Source organism: Thamnophis elegans, chromosome 3, assembly GCF_009769535.1.
Source record: "Thamnophis elegans isolate rThaEle1 chromosome 3, rThaEle1.pri, whole genome shotgun sequence".
Lineage (NCBI taxonomy): Eukaryota > Metazoa > Chordata > Lepidosauria > Squamata > Colubridae > Thamnophis > Thamnophis elegans.
Genome location: NC_045543.1, coordinates 122359508 through 122376028, shown reverse-complemented (window position 1 = coordinate 122376028; position 16521 = coordinate 122359508). Strand labels below are relative to the sequence as shown.

General features: G+C 34.7%; 1 protein-coding gene across 3 annotated transcripts in view; it reads right to left on the bottom strand.

The window, feature by feature from the left end:
• The window catches only part of PLPP1 (phospholipid phosphatase 1), a 72152-nt gene that overhangs the window by 40820 nt on the left and 14811 nt on the right, over positions 1–16521 (bottom strand). Inside the window, exon 2 of one of the 3 annotated variants that reach the window (XM_032214729.1) lies at positions 11552–11706. In XM_032214729.1, coding sequence (XP_032070620.1) covers positions 11552–11706 — 155 coding nt within the window. Of the gene's footprint in view, positions 1–851; positions 1474–2084; positions 2237–11551; positions 11707–16521 lie in introns of those variants that run through there. The other 2 variants (XM_032214730.1, XM_032214732.1) reach the window with 2 other exon arrangements.

Here is a 16521-nt window from a genome sequence, read left to right as displayed (position 1 = left end):
CGAACTCCAACAACATTCTCTCTAGAGATCATTATTTTATTTCTTTCCTCTATAATGGGAACAGTAAAAAGAGAGAGAGGGAGAAAGAGAAAAAATTCTCATTAAATTAAATAAATTGGCAGCCTCCTATAGCTCTAGTGATTTAAGTTGCAGCTGTTTTAAGTTGCGTAAATAGCTAATTTAAAATAAAAGGCAAACATACAAAAATATTAAATACCACAATCATTCATCATCTAGGCTCCTATAGGAAATCCCATGTAGCTTACAGATTTTGGCAGCTGGAAGCAATGAACTTTTCATAAAGGTTCAAATGACAAAAAATCACCACCCTTGTAATGGCCATTTTAAGCACATTTTTCTTTCTTTTTCTTTGGAAAAAAAGAAGAAGTTGGCATATATTATATAACAAAGAAGGGTGGACAGGTAGAGAGAGAGAAAAGAATTTAGTTTATCCTCAGGACTGTCAATGAATAAAATAAAGAGAAGTTTAAAGGTTCAGTCATTGTACTTTTATTTGGATCCACTTAAGAATGACTCGAGCTGTAATGATAAATTAAGAATAAATACTATCCAATATTCTTGTAAACAAGGTCTTGAGCAAGTTGATATATGCACCAAGATAACTGTCACAGAAACTGTTTTCATTTGAAGCATATTACCTCATTTTTCAGGAGGAAAAACTTCCAGCATGACTCTTACCAAGTCATTTTTTGCTTCCAATCTTATAACTGAAAATATAACAAAAAGGAAAAAGATGGGGAGATAGAGGGAGAGCAAAAAATAAACTTAAGAAATAGATCATAAGATCACAAAAAGGTCACAGCTAGGGATAGAGAAATGGGTGAGAGTACCTGATGATCTCCAGTAGGTGGTACTTCAGAGAGAGACAAAGTGAATTGTTCTTTAGCAGCGTTCATGGGACCAAATGTTTATTCCCTCTATCTTTCTGCTTGTGCTAAAGATGCTGCTCTTGTTTGAATTTCCTCTCAGCTTCACACCCAAACAAAGTCTTCCTCTGTTTATCCTTCTTTGTGGATAATTTAGTCCACAAAGAGAATCAAGAAACAGAGAGGATATAGTTGGGAAGGACTGCAATCTCTTGTTTACAGATTAAGCATATAAAATAATTCCTCAAGGATTTCCTGTGGGGCTTGATTTTGGATTTTTGCCTTACAGGAAATCTACCAGGAATGAACACTAGTTTTTAAAAATCCACAAGATCATGGGCAGGGTGACCATGAGCCAAAATGCTTCATACTTCTCTCAGTTCCAACTGAATGATGGGTGTAGGATGGGGATCTTATTTACTTTAGAAATATTGGAGAGGAAAAAATATTTACAGAGCTTAAATATTTTAAGTGCACTGTATTTATTCAGGGAAGGGAGGAGAAAAGGGAGAGAAGAAAGGGAGTTGGAGGAGGAGGATACTCTTCTCAGATAACTCCTGTTACTATTAGTAGAGAAAAGTTCCATCTAGCCCTTTCCCAACCAGATTTTTTTTTTAAAAAAATGATAATTGGCCAGATTGGAAAAACATGTCTCAAACTGAAAAAAGAAGAAGAAAATGTATGAGGCTATCCAGATTTACTTTTACTACAATCCTGGAACATGATATTGGACTTGGATTTCTCTTTCTGTGGAAATTCCAGAGTAAATGATTCTCCAGATCAGAACATGTCAAAGATGATAAAGACATTTACAAAAGGACACTGATCTTTATAACTTCGGGGGTAGAATGTGCAATATATGAGACTGATCATTTTCAGCTACAATTTTACTGCTTCTTTCCCTGTACATATTTTTCAAACTAAACAATTTAAACCTAGCATTATCTCCTCTAATTCCTTCCCATAAAATAAGACTTATGCAGCATGCAAAGCATTTGAAGTTTTAAAAAATATAGAAAAAAATCTGTTAACATTAAAAAAAAACCATTCAAAACAATTTCTTCTTGTCCAAATGAAAGGCTTAAACCAGTGGTATCTTTCTACCGGACAACAAGTACCATCTTCAATATCATATTTACCCCAAAATACAAGATATGACAAATAGTCTAATGGAGGAAAATGAGGGATAAAACTTACAACAATTATATCGAGAGGAATAATTATCCCTGCTAACAACTGATATGAAATGGTGTCATCTTTGTAAGGGTAGTGGATGGATTCATCATTACAGAACAGTCCTCGTTTGAAGGGAGCACCCCTCGCAGTCAGAATTGCAAAAGGCAAGGCAGCTAGCAAAAAGAATAAGATAATTGTGTTATACAGGATGTTTTAGAAATCTTTAATCCCAAGCCTTTCTATCCAGAATCAGGAGCAAAGTCATGGAAGCAACATGCAGCAAGTTGGATTATTTTTCTATACATAGTTGTGGAAACATACTTTGAGGCTTATAGTATAATAAAATCTAGTATAGGAAATGTTGAATTTATTTGATTTCAGCCATATAAATAAGTTAAAATCTACAATCAATTAAAGCAAAAGCTGCATTGTTAGATTCTCCACCCACTCATTTGTTTCTTATTGAAAAATTATTGATAAATAAGATATTTAAGATCTTCTCCAAGTCAGACTTTTTCCTTAGAGACAGATACTGCAATTTGAAAATGCGATTAGTAAATAAACCAAATATACCAAAGCAGGATATAAGAAGAATCAAGCAGAAGAACAGGGAAAACTTGGTCACGGATTATATTGTGAAATGCATAGGACATTACTGTTTGCTTGTTTCTCAAACATTTTCTCCACATATTCATCTAACATGAACCTAATTTTATTGTAATTAACATACAAGAAAGAAATCCATAATTATAAAACAGTAGAATTTGAAAACGTGAGCTTGAATGAGTGTATGTACCACATTTAATTGGCATTGGCTTAAATGAATCTGGTGGCTACTGAAGGAATAGAGCTCAGTCCTGCTTTACCCAGACATATTATGCTCTCAATTTAGCAGGCAAGAAAATACAGGCTGGTGGGAGCTGTAATCTAATTCAGTGTGCTACAGAAACTGCACTGTGCTTTCACAGAAAGGTGCTGAGCTTGTCGATCAGAAAGGATGGCGGTTCAAATCACTAGTGCCGTGTAACAAAGTGAGCTCTCCTTACTTGTCCCAGCTTCTGCCAACCTAGCAATTTGCAAGCATGTAAAAATTGAAGTAGAAAAATAGGAACTACCTTTGGTGGGAAGGTAACAGTATTCCATATGCCTTCGGCATTTAGTCATGCCGGCCACATGACACAGAGACATCTTCGATAATACTGGCTCTTTGGCTTTGAAAAAGAGACTGCCCCCTAGAGTCAGGAACGACTAGCACATATGTGCGATAAGAACCTTCATTTTCACCTTCAGAACCAACAATGTGGTATCTAAATACTGCCTATGTTCAATCTAGCAGGAAAATATTAAGGAATCTAGCTCAAAACTAAATGTTTGAGTATCAGAATAAAGCTTTATTTGCTAAAAAAAGAAAAAAGAAAAAAAAGTGAATTCCCTTTAGTTAAACTCAATGCTTGCTAATATCCAGGATGGTTTCTTTATAGCAACAAGGAAGCAGTTTTCCAATGCATTCCTTGGAGCTATTTTTTAACTTCACATTCCTGATTTCATATTTTAAAAAAATCTATAAACATTAAATGAAAGTATGCATGCCTATAAATTCCACAGAATTGTTTCTAAATACTAATAAACAGCATGAACCTGAATTATTGCACTCTGAATACACAACACCACAATCTACTACCAACCTTTTAAAGATTTGTTCTCACCAGATTTAAAAAAGTATCGGCTATAAGACTATACTAGAATAAACTGATGTCCAAACAGTGTTTAAATAATTGTGGAAAGTTCCACAATTAAGTTGGATTAGACTTGTTTCCATAAAACTATCACAGAATTCCAAAGGCACAACCTTGGAGTCAAAAAATAGAGGCATTCATTAATGTCCCAACAAGACAAAAATTATTTTTATTCAGAAAAAGGTCAATTCTTCATAAGGAATACACGCTAAGAATCACTTCAAGGAGTTCTCTCAGAATTTTGGGATCAGAATTTCCATTACTAAGACTGTTAAGTGAATTGCTGCAGTTGTTAAGTGAATCATGGTTGTTAATATTAAGTGAATATGGCTTCCCTTATTGACTTTGTTTGTTGGAAGCCAGTTGGCAAGATCACAAGACAAGCATCATGAATTCATGCCCGTTGCCAAGCACCTGCATTTTGATGAGGTGACAGTGAAGATGCTGTATGGTCCTAAGTTTGAGGACCAGTTGTAAATCATTTTTTTAGTGGCATTGTAACTTAGAGCAGTCACTAAATGAAATATTCTAACTCAGGGATTACCTATATTTTCAACTCAGGCTGCAACATGTTCCACTGGCCTTTTACGGTTGCTCCAGTCAAATATATCAGTGAATACATTGGCAAAAGCATTCAAAACATATTCTAGTGCAAAGTTTAGGTTTCTTTGCATTACCTGTAATATTTTGATGAAGAAACACTTGGAGAGGATATGCTAGATTCATGGTATCATTTATTTACACCCTCTTAGAATTGTTGTTTTATTCTCGCAAAGTATTGCTATAGTGTAGAAAAGATTAAAAATTGTGACATATCCCAGGGCTCTCAGATAGGGTGGCTACTAAATCAAAGTGTGTATCATCTATATCCAATTGATTACAAGGTACTGCCTAACTAACCAGCCACACCAAAGTTCTAAGAACGTCTTGGCTTGTTTTTCAACTTCACCATTTTAAAAAAAGTTGAATTGCCTTAATAATAATGTTATTTTGTGCATTGCGAAATGTCTAATGTGATTATATTAATATATATAATTTCTCCCTTTTCTGTCTATTTTACTTTGCTTTGCTTTTTGTTAACTTGGATTGCTGTATTTTGTGTAATTTTTGTGTATTTCTTTTTGTGGTTTCCTTTGTATGTTGTGTTCTTTTTCAATTTCTTTTTGTAAAATATGTTAAGAAAAATTAATAATTTTTAAATGTAAAAAATCAGTATCATTGTACAAAACATTTCAATAACCCCCATGAATTATGAGAATCATTGTGTTTCAAAAAAGCACATCAACTGCATACTTAACAGGAAAAGACAACCAGTCTTCATGCCTGAGCCTACACACCCAGACTCCACCTGTGCAAATATTTAATTACTAAAATCGCATTTTACATCTTAGAGGTATGTTTGCTATGCCAAAGTTCTTGTATAATTGTGATGTGGGAAGTAGATTTTTTACCATTCACCAAAGCTGTTTCCATGGGAAATTCAGCCTACTTCTCATTTATGGTGATGATGAGATTATGCATTCAATTGTGTCCAACTCTTGGCGATTCTATGGGCCAGGTCTCCCCACTTCTCATTTCTATTGATTGTTATAGCCTACCGTAGACATGAGACAAGTTCTAACTTAAATGAACAAGGTCCTCAGATTTTTGAAATGCATAATTCTATAAAGGGCACATTTTGTGTAGATGTGCCTCTTTATATGAAAGAATCTTAATAAACTGATGCAAGCCTTAACAAATACCTTTACTGAGTCAATAGAATTAAACTTTAGAAAAATAATATATTACTATTTTCCATATACTGTCTTTCCATTATATATTTACCTAAATTAGTTAAAGACCTAATGAGCTCATTTACATTTTGTGCAAATCTTAGTTAGGCCTGGTTTATGTGTGGCTTAGTGTGTTGAATGAATTAAGCCCATTTGGTTAGTTTATGATGTATTGTATAAACTTTGCAAACTCAGGCAGAAAGTTAATTCAGAAACTAGGTTAAACATGCTCTGTGAACACAACCTATGATTAACCTGAGATACGCATGCCATTCAGCTAACTAACATATTTGCAAATGAGAATCTGACGAAGTTATAGCCAAGAAATAGACACAGGCTCATATATAATCAAACACTGAGGGATAAATTAGGGTGGGATCATTTTCAACAGCAGGACATTTTCTATTTGCTATTAGTTGTCACTTGCAATCCATCAGTTTCCCCATCTTTCCTTAGTTCTTTCCACCAGCTACTCTGAACAAAAATAAACAAGTGAGAACTACAGTTCAAAAGTGTAAAGCATTCTTATTAAATTGGCGGTTTTCCCAGTATCTTAAATTCATTCCCCTTCTTACAATGTATGTTGAATCCTTAGGTCCCTAAGACCATATTAGCTTTTTCTACCCCCTTTATATCCACTTTATGGATTTTTGCTACCATCTCAGGAACACTTACTCCTAAATGCAGGTAATAAAAGAAATAATGTAGCACGCAATCAAGACCTAACTTGTTTGGGAAACTATAATGTTACCATACCACACCATTCCTAGCTAAAGCAGTAGCATTCAAAAGGCTTTTGAAATCCATTACTAAACTGTGTAGCTGTCTCAGTGGTTATAGTTTTTCCATTTAAAGGCCAGAAGTATAAAAGTTATTTGTTTAGCATATGTACACACTCCACCACATTGAACTCTATCACAGAATTACCTATGTCCTATGATGCTTGGTATGAAAAGAATGGTAAGTTAAGTATATTAACACATTTAACCAAAGGATAACTTTGTATAATTACAGATGGGGGGGGGGGGAAGTATGAAGGAACTATAGCCTAGCAACATTAAGAGGAAATTCTGAATGGCTTTCAGAGCAGATCAAATTAAGGCTTCAAAGATGCTTGGGAACCACCCAAAACTACAAACATAGCACTTTAAACAAGTCTTCTCTTCTCAAAAAATGCATAATATTCCAGAATACAAGAGCAGTGCTGCTGTTTCAGGGCCCATTTTAATCCATCAATCACTTCCTCAGAGATTTAGCACAAAAAAAAAATATATTCCAAAAAGACAATTCACTTTCTATTGTGGGAGACATGCAGAGGGAATACTTTAATGGAGGTGTTCTGCTCTTGCTGGTGGGGATGGGGGAGGGGTGGGTGAGTGAGAGTGAGAGAGAGAGAGACAGACAGACAGGCAAGCAGACAGACAGACAGCCATAGTATTCCTGTCTAGCAAGGAGCTTAATAGAGCATTTATTGGAAGACGATGTGGCTAGATGAAACTCCGTACATAAACACTCCTATTACAGGGCAAAGGTGTAGCATTTTTACATGTTCTGAAATGTTAATTATTTTCCTGTACTAGTCCAAATAACAACAAGCCCTCTAAAGCTTCTATCTAAATTGTACCAATAGAGAAACTTTTGCTAGAGTTAATATGAGATGAGACAAGTTCATAATTTCTAACAATATATCCCCAACAGCTATAGTCAATAGAATCTGGAGTCCCGGAGTCCTACGGGATTGGGCGGCATATAAAAGTTAAAGTTAAAGGCTAAAATCTCCACTTTTAAAAACATTTTAAAAGATGTATAATTGAATTGCTTTGTTAGTTCAGTTGTTTCTCTTAAATACTGTAATAACAATATTTATTTTTCTTTATATCCACACACAGTTCTGCATTTCAAAAATAAAAAAAATATCTGATGAAACTGAGTTTACTTTGCATAAAGAACCTAATGAGACATGATAAGCAAGTTTGACTGGCTGCTAACATGGAGTTTGATTTTTGTATTCATGAATTTTAAATGTATGCTTTTAACTGTTCAAACTTTCAGTGAATAGAGGCACTATGTTTCTTTTTATGTCATATGAAGTTTCAAAAGTTCAGCAGCCCAAGGGCCCAAGGCACTAATGTAGTGCCTATCGTTTGTATATTTTTTATTCTCATTTCTGCAGAATGTTCTTTCCATATGCAATGCGTTCCCCCGTCCCTTCCCCCTGCACATGTGCCTGGGCCCCTGTGACCCCCCGTGCATGTCCCCCATGCATGCACGGCAGAGACCCAAACACCAGCTGGGCAGCGAGAGGTGCACACGCATGCGCTTCAGAGCTGAACTGGGGCAATGGCCTTTGTGCAATTAGAGAGGGTATTTGCATGCCACCTCTGGCACGTGTGCCAAAGGTTCATCATCACGGATCTACAAGGTCCCTACCAACTGTGTTATTCTGTTATTAAGGGATAAATTGTGAACAATAGATTGGTTTAGATCCAGAATTAACTCTCAATCTACTGTTATGAAAACAAATTAATTAAGCTGCATGGTGAAGTCTGGAAACTTTACCTTTTAATTAACTGTGGCATGTTTAATTTTTCAGTGTTGTGGCTAAATGTCATTATGGGGAGTCATTCAATCATGTTCAATTCTCGAAGACTGCCTGGACAAATACCTGTAGTTTTCTTGGCAAACTTTTTCATTTAAATTATGTTTAGCCAACTCCAATATATTGTCTTTCTCACTGAACAATTAAATAAATTACAGTTTATGATTTAGACTAAGAAATTAACTACAATTAAATAAATATTCCATGCAATTTTTACTTGTCTGATGATCACATGCAATAAAAAACATGAACATATGAGACTGCAAGTTACTGGAATTTATCTTCATAAAAATAACCCAATAATTTGAATCAACTCAACCAAACTACATTTTGATTAACCATTCTAGAGAAATCACACTATACTTTAAGTTACAAGATGTACATTTTTTCCTTAACTATGTTTTATCTACTCAAAATTTGGACTCATATATAGGTGGAATTAAGGATCTAAATTTTGGGTTTTGTCAAAAAGGAAAGGCATAAGAGGTCCTATAATTAATAGCCTTGAAACTCAAAATGACAAACAGGAAGGGATGAAATGATCAGAATGAAACACAATAATCTCTGTATTATTCATAATACAGAATAATAACATAATTAAGAAGCTAGGACCCTATCCAATATGAAATCCTGCTTAGCAGTTGGAAAGAAATGCCAACATTATGCCATGCAGATTATGGTCAGATGAATACATCTGAAAGCATCAGCTCATATGTGGTATGCGGTAACTAAACTTGCAATACAAATCAGAGAACACTGAACAAGAGTATATAAAGAGAATAAGAGATCCAACATTGCCCTGAAAAATGCTGGCTGACGATGGGAAAGTTTGAGAAATGGAGCTATTTTATGAAGCCTACAACATTGTGTGAGCTTTGGGATTTAGACAAACCACCAATAACATAAACTAATAGCATGTATCATTCAGAAACAAGCTTCAAGTTGTGATTTGGAAAGCAACTTCAAGTTGTTGTTTCAACTCAACTACTCAATCTCAAATACATTGTGCAGATCTCCTTTTTATTATAGTTTTATGTTACTTTTTTTACTAGTCATTAGAATTAGCTTAATAACTGAACAGAATACAGATCTCATGAATTTGGAGAATATAAAAAGAAATAAGAATATTCCTATGGGCTTAGCAAATGATCTTAATGAGCTATCAGAATACATTACTATATCCTAATGTAAATGAGTTCATACTGAATAGCTGAGATAATACTGTAAAACTATTTTGGAACTAGTTCAGATTTTATCTATGGGAAGTACACAAAATAACATCATAACAAAGTAGTACGATGGACTTGCAGGGCCAGCACAACATGTAACATGTTCACATTGATGTAATGGAACTGGGTGTTTGTTAATATGATTTATTGGGTTGGGGATATTTCTTTTTTCTTTGTCTTTACTGTGAATTGTATTGTGTTGGGGGGGATGTGCACTGAGGGAGCTAACTAATCTCACTGTACATATGTTGTGCATTGACAATAAAGAATTATTATTAATAATATTATTTTTATTATGTCTCCTATGAAAAATATTTCCGCATACAGATAGTCCTTGACTTGCAACCATTTGTTTAATGACCGTTCAAAGTTGCAATAGCACTGAAAAAAATGACTTATGACAGTTTTTCAGATTTACAACCATTACAAACATCCTCCTGGTCACATGATCAAAACTCAGGTGCTTGGCAACTGGCATGTATTTATGTGGTTGCAATGTCCCACAGTCATGCGATCATTTTTGTGAACATCTCACAAACAAAGTCAATGGGGAAGCCAGATTCACTTAACAACTGTGTTACTAAGTTAAAAATTGCAGTTATTCATTTAATAACTGTGGCAATAAAGGTCAAAAGATGGGGCAAAACTCACTTAACAACTGCCTTATTTAGCAACAGCAACTTTGGGTAAACATAAGTCAAGGACTGTATTGTACCCATAAGTAGTCATAAGTCAAGGACTGTATTCAAAGTAGTAATTGAAGAAAGTTAAACTCTTTAAACTGACTGTATTTTTTTAAATGTGCAAAGAGCAGAACAAAGTTCACTGGAATTGAGTGACCCAAAAAAATCAAAACAAATAAATAAATAAATATATTTTTCTTACTTCACTGATCAAAATAATAAAGTTTTGTACCAGGATTTATAGAATTCAAATGGAAAACAATAAAGTATGAGTACTATGGAGCTAAAAGATTACACATAAAATCAGCAAATTTTAAAACTACCTTGCAAAGGCATAAAAACATAGTGTTAAAAAGAGTAATTTTAAAAAATATGAAAATATTGAAGCTTGAAATTTGATTTGTTGATTTGAAATTCATATTTTTTTTAAAAAAACATTAATCACATTACTTGCTACTTGTCTAAAGCAGACTAGGGATATTTACTATTTATTATACACATTGCTAAACAATTTTACCTCCAAGGCTTTTGGTTTTTTTGTAAAAAAGAAGTTTTAATGGTATCTGCTCAAATCTACTAAAATTAATTGGATTTTAAAAGTTGCTAACTTGTTCTGATACATAACTTTGAATCTAATCTCGCAACAACCTCACTGAACAAAACTTTGTCAAACCTAATAAAGATGATTAATGTAAAAAGAAAACATCTAGGTATTCCCCCTCTTGTATCTATTTTGCATAAAAATTTGGCTGAGCCAAGTTATGTGTTAAAAATAGATTACCTGGAAAAAGTGTTCATGTAAACATAATACCATTCTAATTAAAACAAATTCTGCATCACTCACTTCTTTATCACAAGTAAATACCAAATCAAGGGTATCAAATACCCATAAACTCTCTGCTTTTGGGTGCTCAAATGTTACCAAAAGATAGACCGCTCTGAAATATGAAAAACATTTTAATCTGTATACACGACTGTGTCACTGAAAAAGGAAACAGCAGCTCTCTGCTGATTAGCACAATTGATTTTGTTCTCCGAGTTCTATAAGACTTATTCCCTGACAAATGAGGCTAGGATTGCCATTTGATTTCAGACTTTTTCCCATTCTGACAAACCTCCTCTACAAACTAGTTTTAATTGTCATTATTTTTTTCCCATTTTATTTGCATCTCCTGTACTGTCTTCTGCTCATTTAGGTTTAAATTATTCTTTAGCTATTTATTTTCCAACCTACAGAAATTCAAATTTATCACCTTGTCATTTCAAAAGAATTAGAAAGAGTCAAACTTTTATTTTGGGTAATAAGCAAAAAATTCAGTACATTTTACAGAGTTTAGTGATTCTCAGCTATTATGATAATTAGTCAACTACTCCAAAGTCTTTATGTTCAAAGCTTTCATGAAATGGTGAGTTCTCAACACATACTTAATACTTTCCCCAAATAGCTGCCTGTATATTTTGCTACTTACAGAGCAAATGGGGACAGTGAACCCCACTGTGTAGAGGACAGTAGATGTGATGGTACTGTCATGGAACGGGTAGCTGATGCTGTCATCATTACAGAAAAAGCCCCTCTGATACGGCTTTACTTTTGCCAAGTTTAGAACAGCAAGGGGTAAGCCAGCTGTTGGGGGAAAATACATAAAGTTAAATGTAGATAGATGGTATATATTTGTCATCAAGTGCAGAGGAAACTACTGAGCTACATGCAAAAGTCAAGAGTTTTCTCCCAGCCAGTTTAGCATCATGCAGTGCCCATAGACTCCCGCACCGCAAAGCATCCTATTAATTTGTCCATCATTCAGTACTCCGACCTCCTCTAAAACTTAAGCACAGAACTTCAGGAGTTCCAACATATCTAGCAAGTGTTTGGTTGAAGAAAATATGTCCTTTCATCACTAGAAATTAGACCTACTGATAGCTGCAGATTCAATTAATAATGCTTAAACATTGAAAAATGTCATTTACATTAGGTATAGTAAGAGGAAATTTTTGTAAGAAAACTCAGTATATCATACTGCACATAACAACCGCAGCTAGAATTGCCTACGCACAAAACTGGAAGCAGGACAATGTCATTTACATAATGTAAACCTATATAAATGACATCAACTTAAAAATTAAATTATTTAGTTGATATATTTTTTCAATAAGGTGAAATGGGAGCAATCAGAATAGAAAGGTCTGAAACTTGGATAAAACAACAAAAAAGAAAGAAACGGGGAACAATTATGGAGAACATTTTAGCTATTTTTTATAATGGAAAGAGTTTCCAAGCTTGATCTCTTCAGCTTTCAGAAAGAAGGAAGTGTGGAAAGTTTGCTGGACATGGACTGTATCACACACTCCACCAACTAATCCAAATATTAGAGAAACATTTTAAAACAATATAGAATTATGATTTCTATAAATAGGCTTAATTCTTTTCCTCATACAGCAAAGTTGAAGACTCCTAGATTTCTACCACCCCATAACATCTGGCTAAGAAACAAAATTTCTGCAGCAATCCTATAAATGCCTCTTGAATAGGGAAGTTCAGAGCATGGAAATATGTCACCACAAGCTCCACCTCTGGTTTATAAACACCCATGCTTAAATTATTAAGATTTATTTCATGGCATCAGAATTTGCTATAATTATTACAATCTTTATATAACTTATTTATGTCATAATATTTTTGTGATTAGGTAATCTAATCCTATATGAAACAATCTAGTATACGTGTACTTCTTCACTTATTCTCTTGAGGTCTTTATGCAAATATTGGAAGTCATGCTGAAACCATTCAAATGGTTACCAACCTGTCACCTAATTTTCCAGGTGTTCCGACGCATCTAATATAATGAGGATATTCACACATTAAGCTAACACAGATTCATCAAAGAGAAGGAACAACTTGATTATACCAGTGCTGAGAGCAGCTTCCAACCCTTTCTTGTCTCCAGCTGGTATCCTAGCCACCATTATAATGACTGGCTGGACATCACCATTGGTTTTCTTTATTAGATTTAAAAACTCCAATGCAAACACAGAATGGTCCAATTGGGGATAAAGCCGTCCTTTGAAGAGCAGCAGAGGAGGCAGATTCAATCCCTTAATATCTAGTAAAAATTTTCCTTGAGGGGAAAAAAGAATATTCTGAATCTGGCTCATTCTCTCATACATTAACCTTACCAAGCCATCCAGTTTAAAGACACCCTACATTTAAATATGGCGATATTCCTAAACTACCAGCTAAGTCAAAGTTCCTGAATAATGCACTCATTTCTTGCTGCAGCTGTCACTGCCAGGCAATGAAATGATTCAAAACCATTTTCCCCACTGTCTCCCAACATCAACATTTCCTTTGTGCCACTCAAGCAAGAGCCAGGTTTTAAAATATACCTATATACATATACACACACACACACACACACACACACATATATATATTCAGAGTTATACATATACAGACACAAAAAGATTCATTCTATTATACATAAAGAGCTGTTTTAGAAAACAGCAGTTAGAAATGGAAGATTCACATCCAGCTAACTGAAGATTACTTAGTCCTACAAATCATTGTAACTTGGATATTTTAGTAATACATACTGGGGGAAAAACTAGGAAGGACAAATGTGAAATAGTTTTAAACTTCTTTAAAGGCCACATGAGGTTCCAGAAATGAAGATCATCTGGCAAAGAAGTATTTGTATTCACATTTGCCCTTCCAGCCATCCAACAGTTACAACATCACTTGGAAAGCATTTGTCAAGGAAATTAATGTTTAAAATGTTTTTAAAAAATACTCTTGCATTTTCTTTGGATGTCAAAATACTCCAGAATCATTTAAAAAAATATTATGACTTTATATAAATCTAAAGAGTAACAGAAATGTGGGATGGATTGGGAAACACTAGTAAAACCATATTTCTTCTCAGCAGGCCAAAACTGTCACATTGGCATTATTTGTTTATATAATCAGACAACAAGTCTGCGACTCAGAATTTAACCCTTGAAGTCTGCAACAGAGATCATCAGGCAGATGAAGAAAAATTTCATTTGAAGAATCTAGAAAAGTCTATGGACTGTCTGCATCAGATAACAATGGTGGGGGAAATCCATGATGCCTAGAGTTGATGGGGATTGCAAACCAATGCATCTGGGTAACATCTAAGTCACAAATGCTGGACTAGATGGCTCATTCAATTAAACAAACTTAAGGTAGAATTTCTAGATTTATTCTCTGGAAGGATACTAAACTAGAAGGATTAGAACTGTTGTTTGACCAAAACTTTACAGAGCCATTGTTTATAAGTGGGAATTGAAACATTTCCTGAGTGATATTTCCAGTTCAACTTTCTAAAAACAAAGCAGTCAACATTTTGTTGATAGAATTTTGCAGAAATCCAGATGACTTTGTCAGCCATCTAGAAACCTTACACTAAATATTCTTCAGTTTTTGTCTAATCTTCCTTATTTCATATAATCTTTTTTAATAAAAGACAAACTTATTATTGTGGTACAATTCTTGGGAAAATAGGAAAGGCCAATGCTCAACTGAGGCACAGCAGGAAGAAATTATTTGGGGAACATGGATAATATTCAACAGATAGGCAAGTAGATAAAGTTTCATTCTGAGATAAACATGATCTAGTCCATTAGGCAACAACTCCTAGTGATCACAGCTTCAATTACTTAACCAAAGAGCAAACTGCTTCAATTATAGATACATTCTGAAGTTCAAGGAAGGAAGTACAAGGGAGGAGAAGCCCAGAGGAAATCCTCAGATTAAAATGCTGAAGTCTACAGGAAAATGTGCCAACATGTTCAAATCCACAGAGATGAAAAATGTGCTTCCCTTGGCAAAAAAGTCAGTTCAGTTCACATTTTTTTCATATACTTGTTTACATTAGGAAAATATTTCACTTCAGAGTAAGATTTTAAACACTGAAATGAATATTATACACTGTAAAAATAGTTCAACGTGCTGGTTAATCTAAAATGTTGCTCAATAATTTCTTGCATGTGTAGCGAACCAACCCAGATATTCACTGCATGATCCATATTATAATTGTGGCTGTAGTTCAGATCACCTACAGGTGTTATCAAGACTAAAGAGCTACATGCTTTAAAGCATCCAGCCAAGCACACTACTCTCAAGGAAACATGGAATCATTTGCAAATGAGGGTGCAGATCAACTTGCAGATCAAGCTTCCCCACAAATGGGATGAGGCTGTGTCCTACCCTTACCATTAGATTAGTCCATAGTTTTCCTAAGTGGCAATGTCAAACCTTTCTTCAAAAAAAAAAAAAAGAATTTCCCATTTCAAGCTGAATGATTACTGTTTTAGTCTGCTGTTATAATGGTGTAGACTGGGCTATCACTTGAGAGAGGGTGCATTTGAGTCACTCCATCTCCCATTTTCCCAGTGTGGCAGCAAAAAACATCACTACAAGGTAGGGCCCAAACACAAACAAGCATAAAAAGCTTATTTGGTAGTTGCTTACTGTAAATAAAAGATGTTGATAGTGTGACTTTTGTACTTACAGAGATGGAGGGAAGGTGAAATAAAGGAGAAAGGACAAAGCATTTTTCATTGGCCAACAAAGAAATACTAATGGATGAGACACCACTGAACCTAAACTATTAGCTAGGTTGGGAAAGATAAATGCTGCCTGGCTATTGGCCCTCAAGTCAACACTGTTGATTTACTTGCAAACATGTCCTTTCCCTTAGCCCAGTATTTTTCAACCTTGGTAACTTTAAGATGAGTACCAGAATTCCCCAGTCAGTTGAATTCCACACATCTTAAAGTCACCAAAGATCAAAAGCATTGCCTTAGTCTCTCTGCATACCTACTGAATATAACAATGAGTTGCTCCCCTGCTTTATTTCAATTGTGGAATCAGACATTTTGGGTAATGGAAAGGCTGGTCCTTGGAAAGTACTCTTGGACTCAACTGACAATACTGGGATTTAGAAGGATTTGCATATAGTTTGTATGAATTTCCATCAGAAGAACACAGCTAATATTATTGTCAATTAAGCACCAAACAGCCCCAATCAATCAGTCAGTCATCTTTCCAGGGCTCTTCGGTATGTGTTGGATTCTAAATTCCATAATCCCTAGAGAACACATCTGCAGCACACTACATTCAGCTAGGCTGAACTAAATAATATTTTCCTGTATAGACTTCAAATACTAGTAGTAGAGTTTCCTTTTCTGTTGTAATTAGAAGCAAAAGAGCTTTGATATCTGAAATACAGTATGTTGATGGTAAACAAAGCAAAAGTCATGCAGGAAAAATGACATTACACCATCAAGATACAGGCAGGAAAAATATAACAAAATCCTTTTGTTCATAGTTCCATAAAGAAGTATGCAAATTTCATCAAGCAAGATGAAAGATGAGGGAACAGTCCCCCAACAAATCTGTCTGGTGCTGAAACCATGG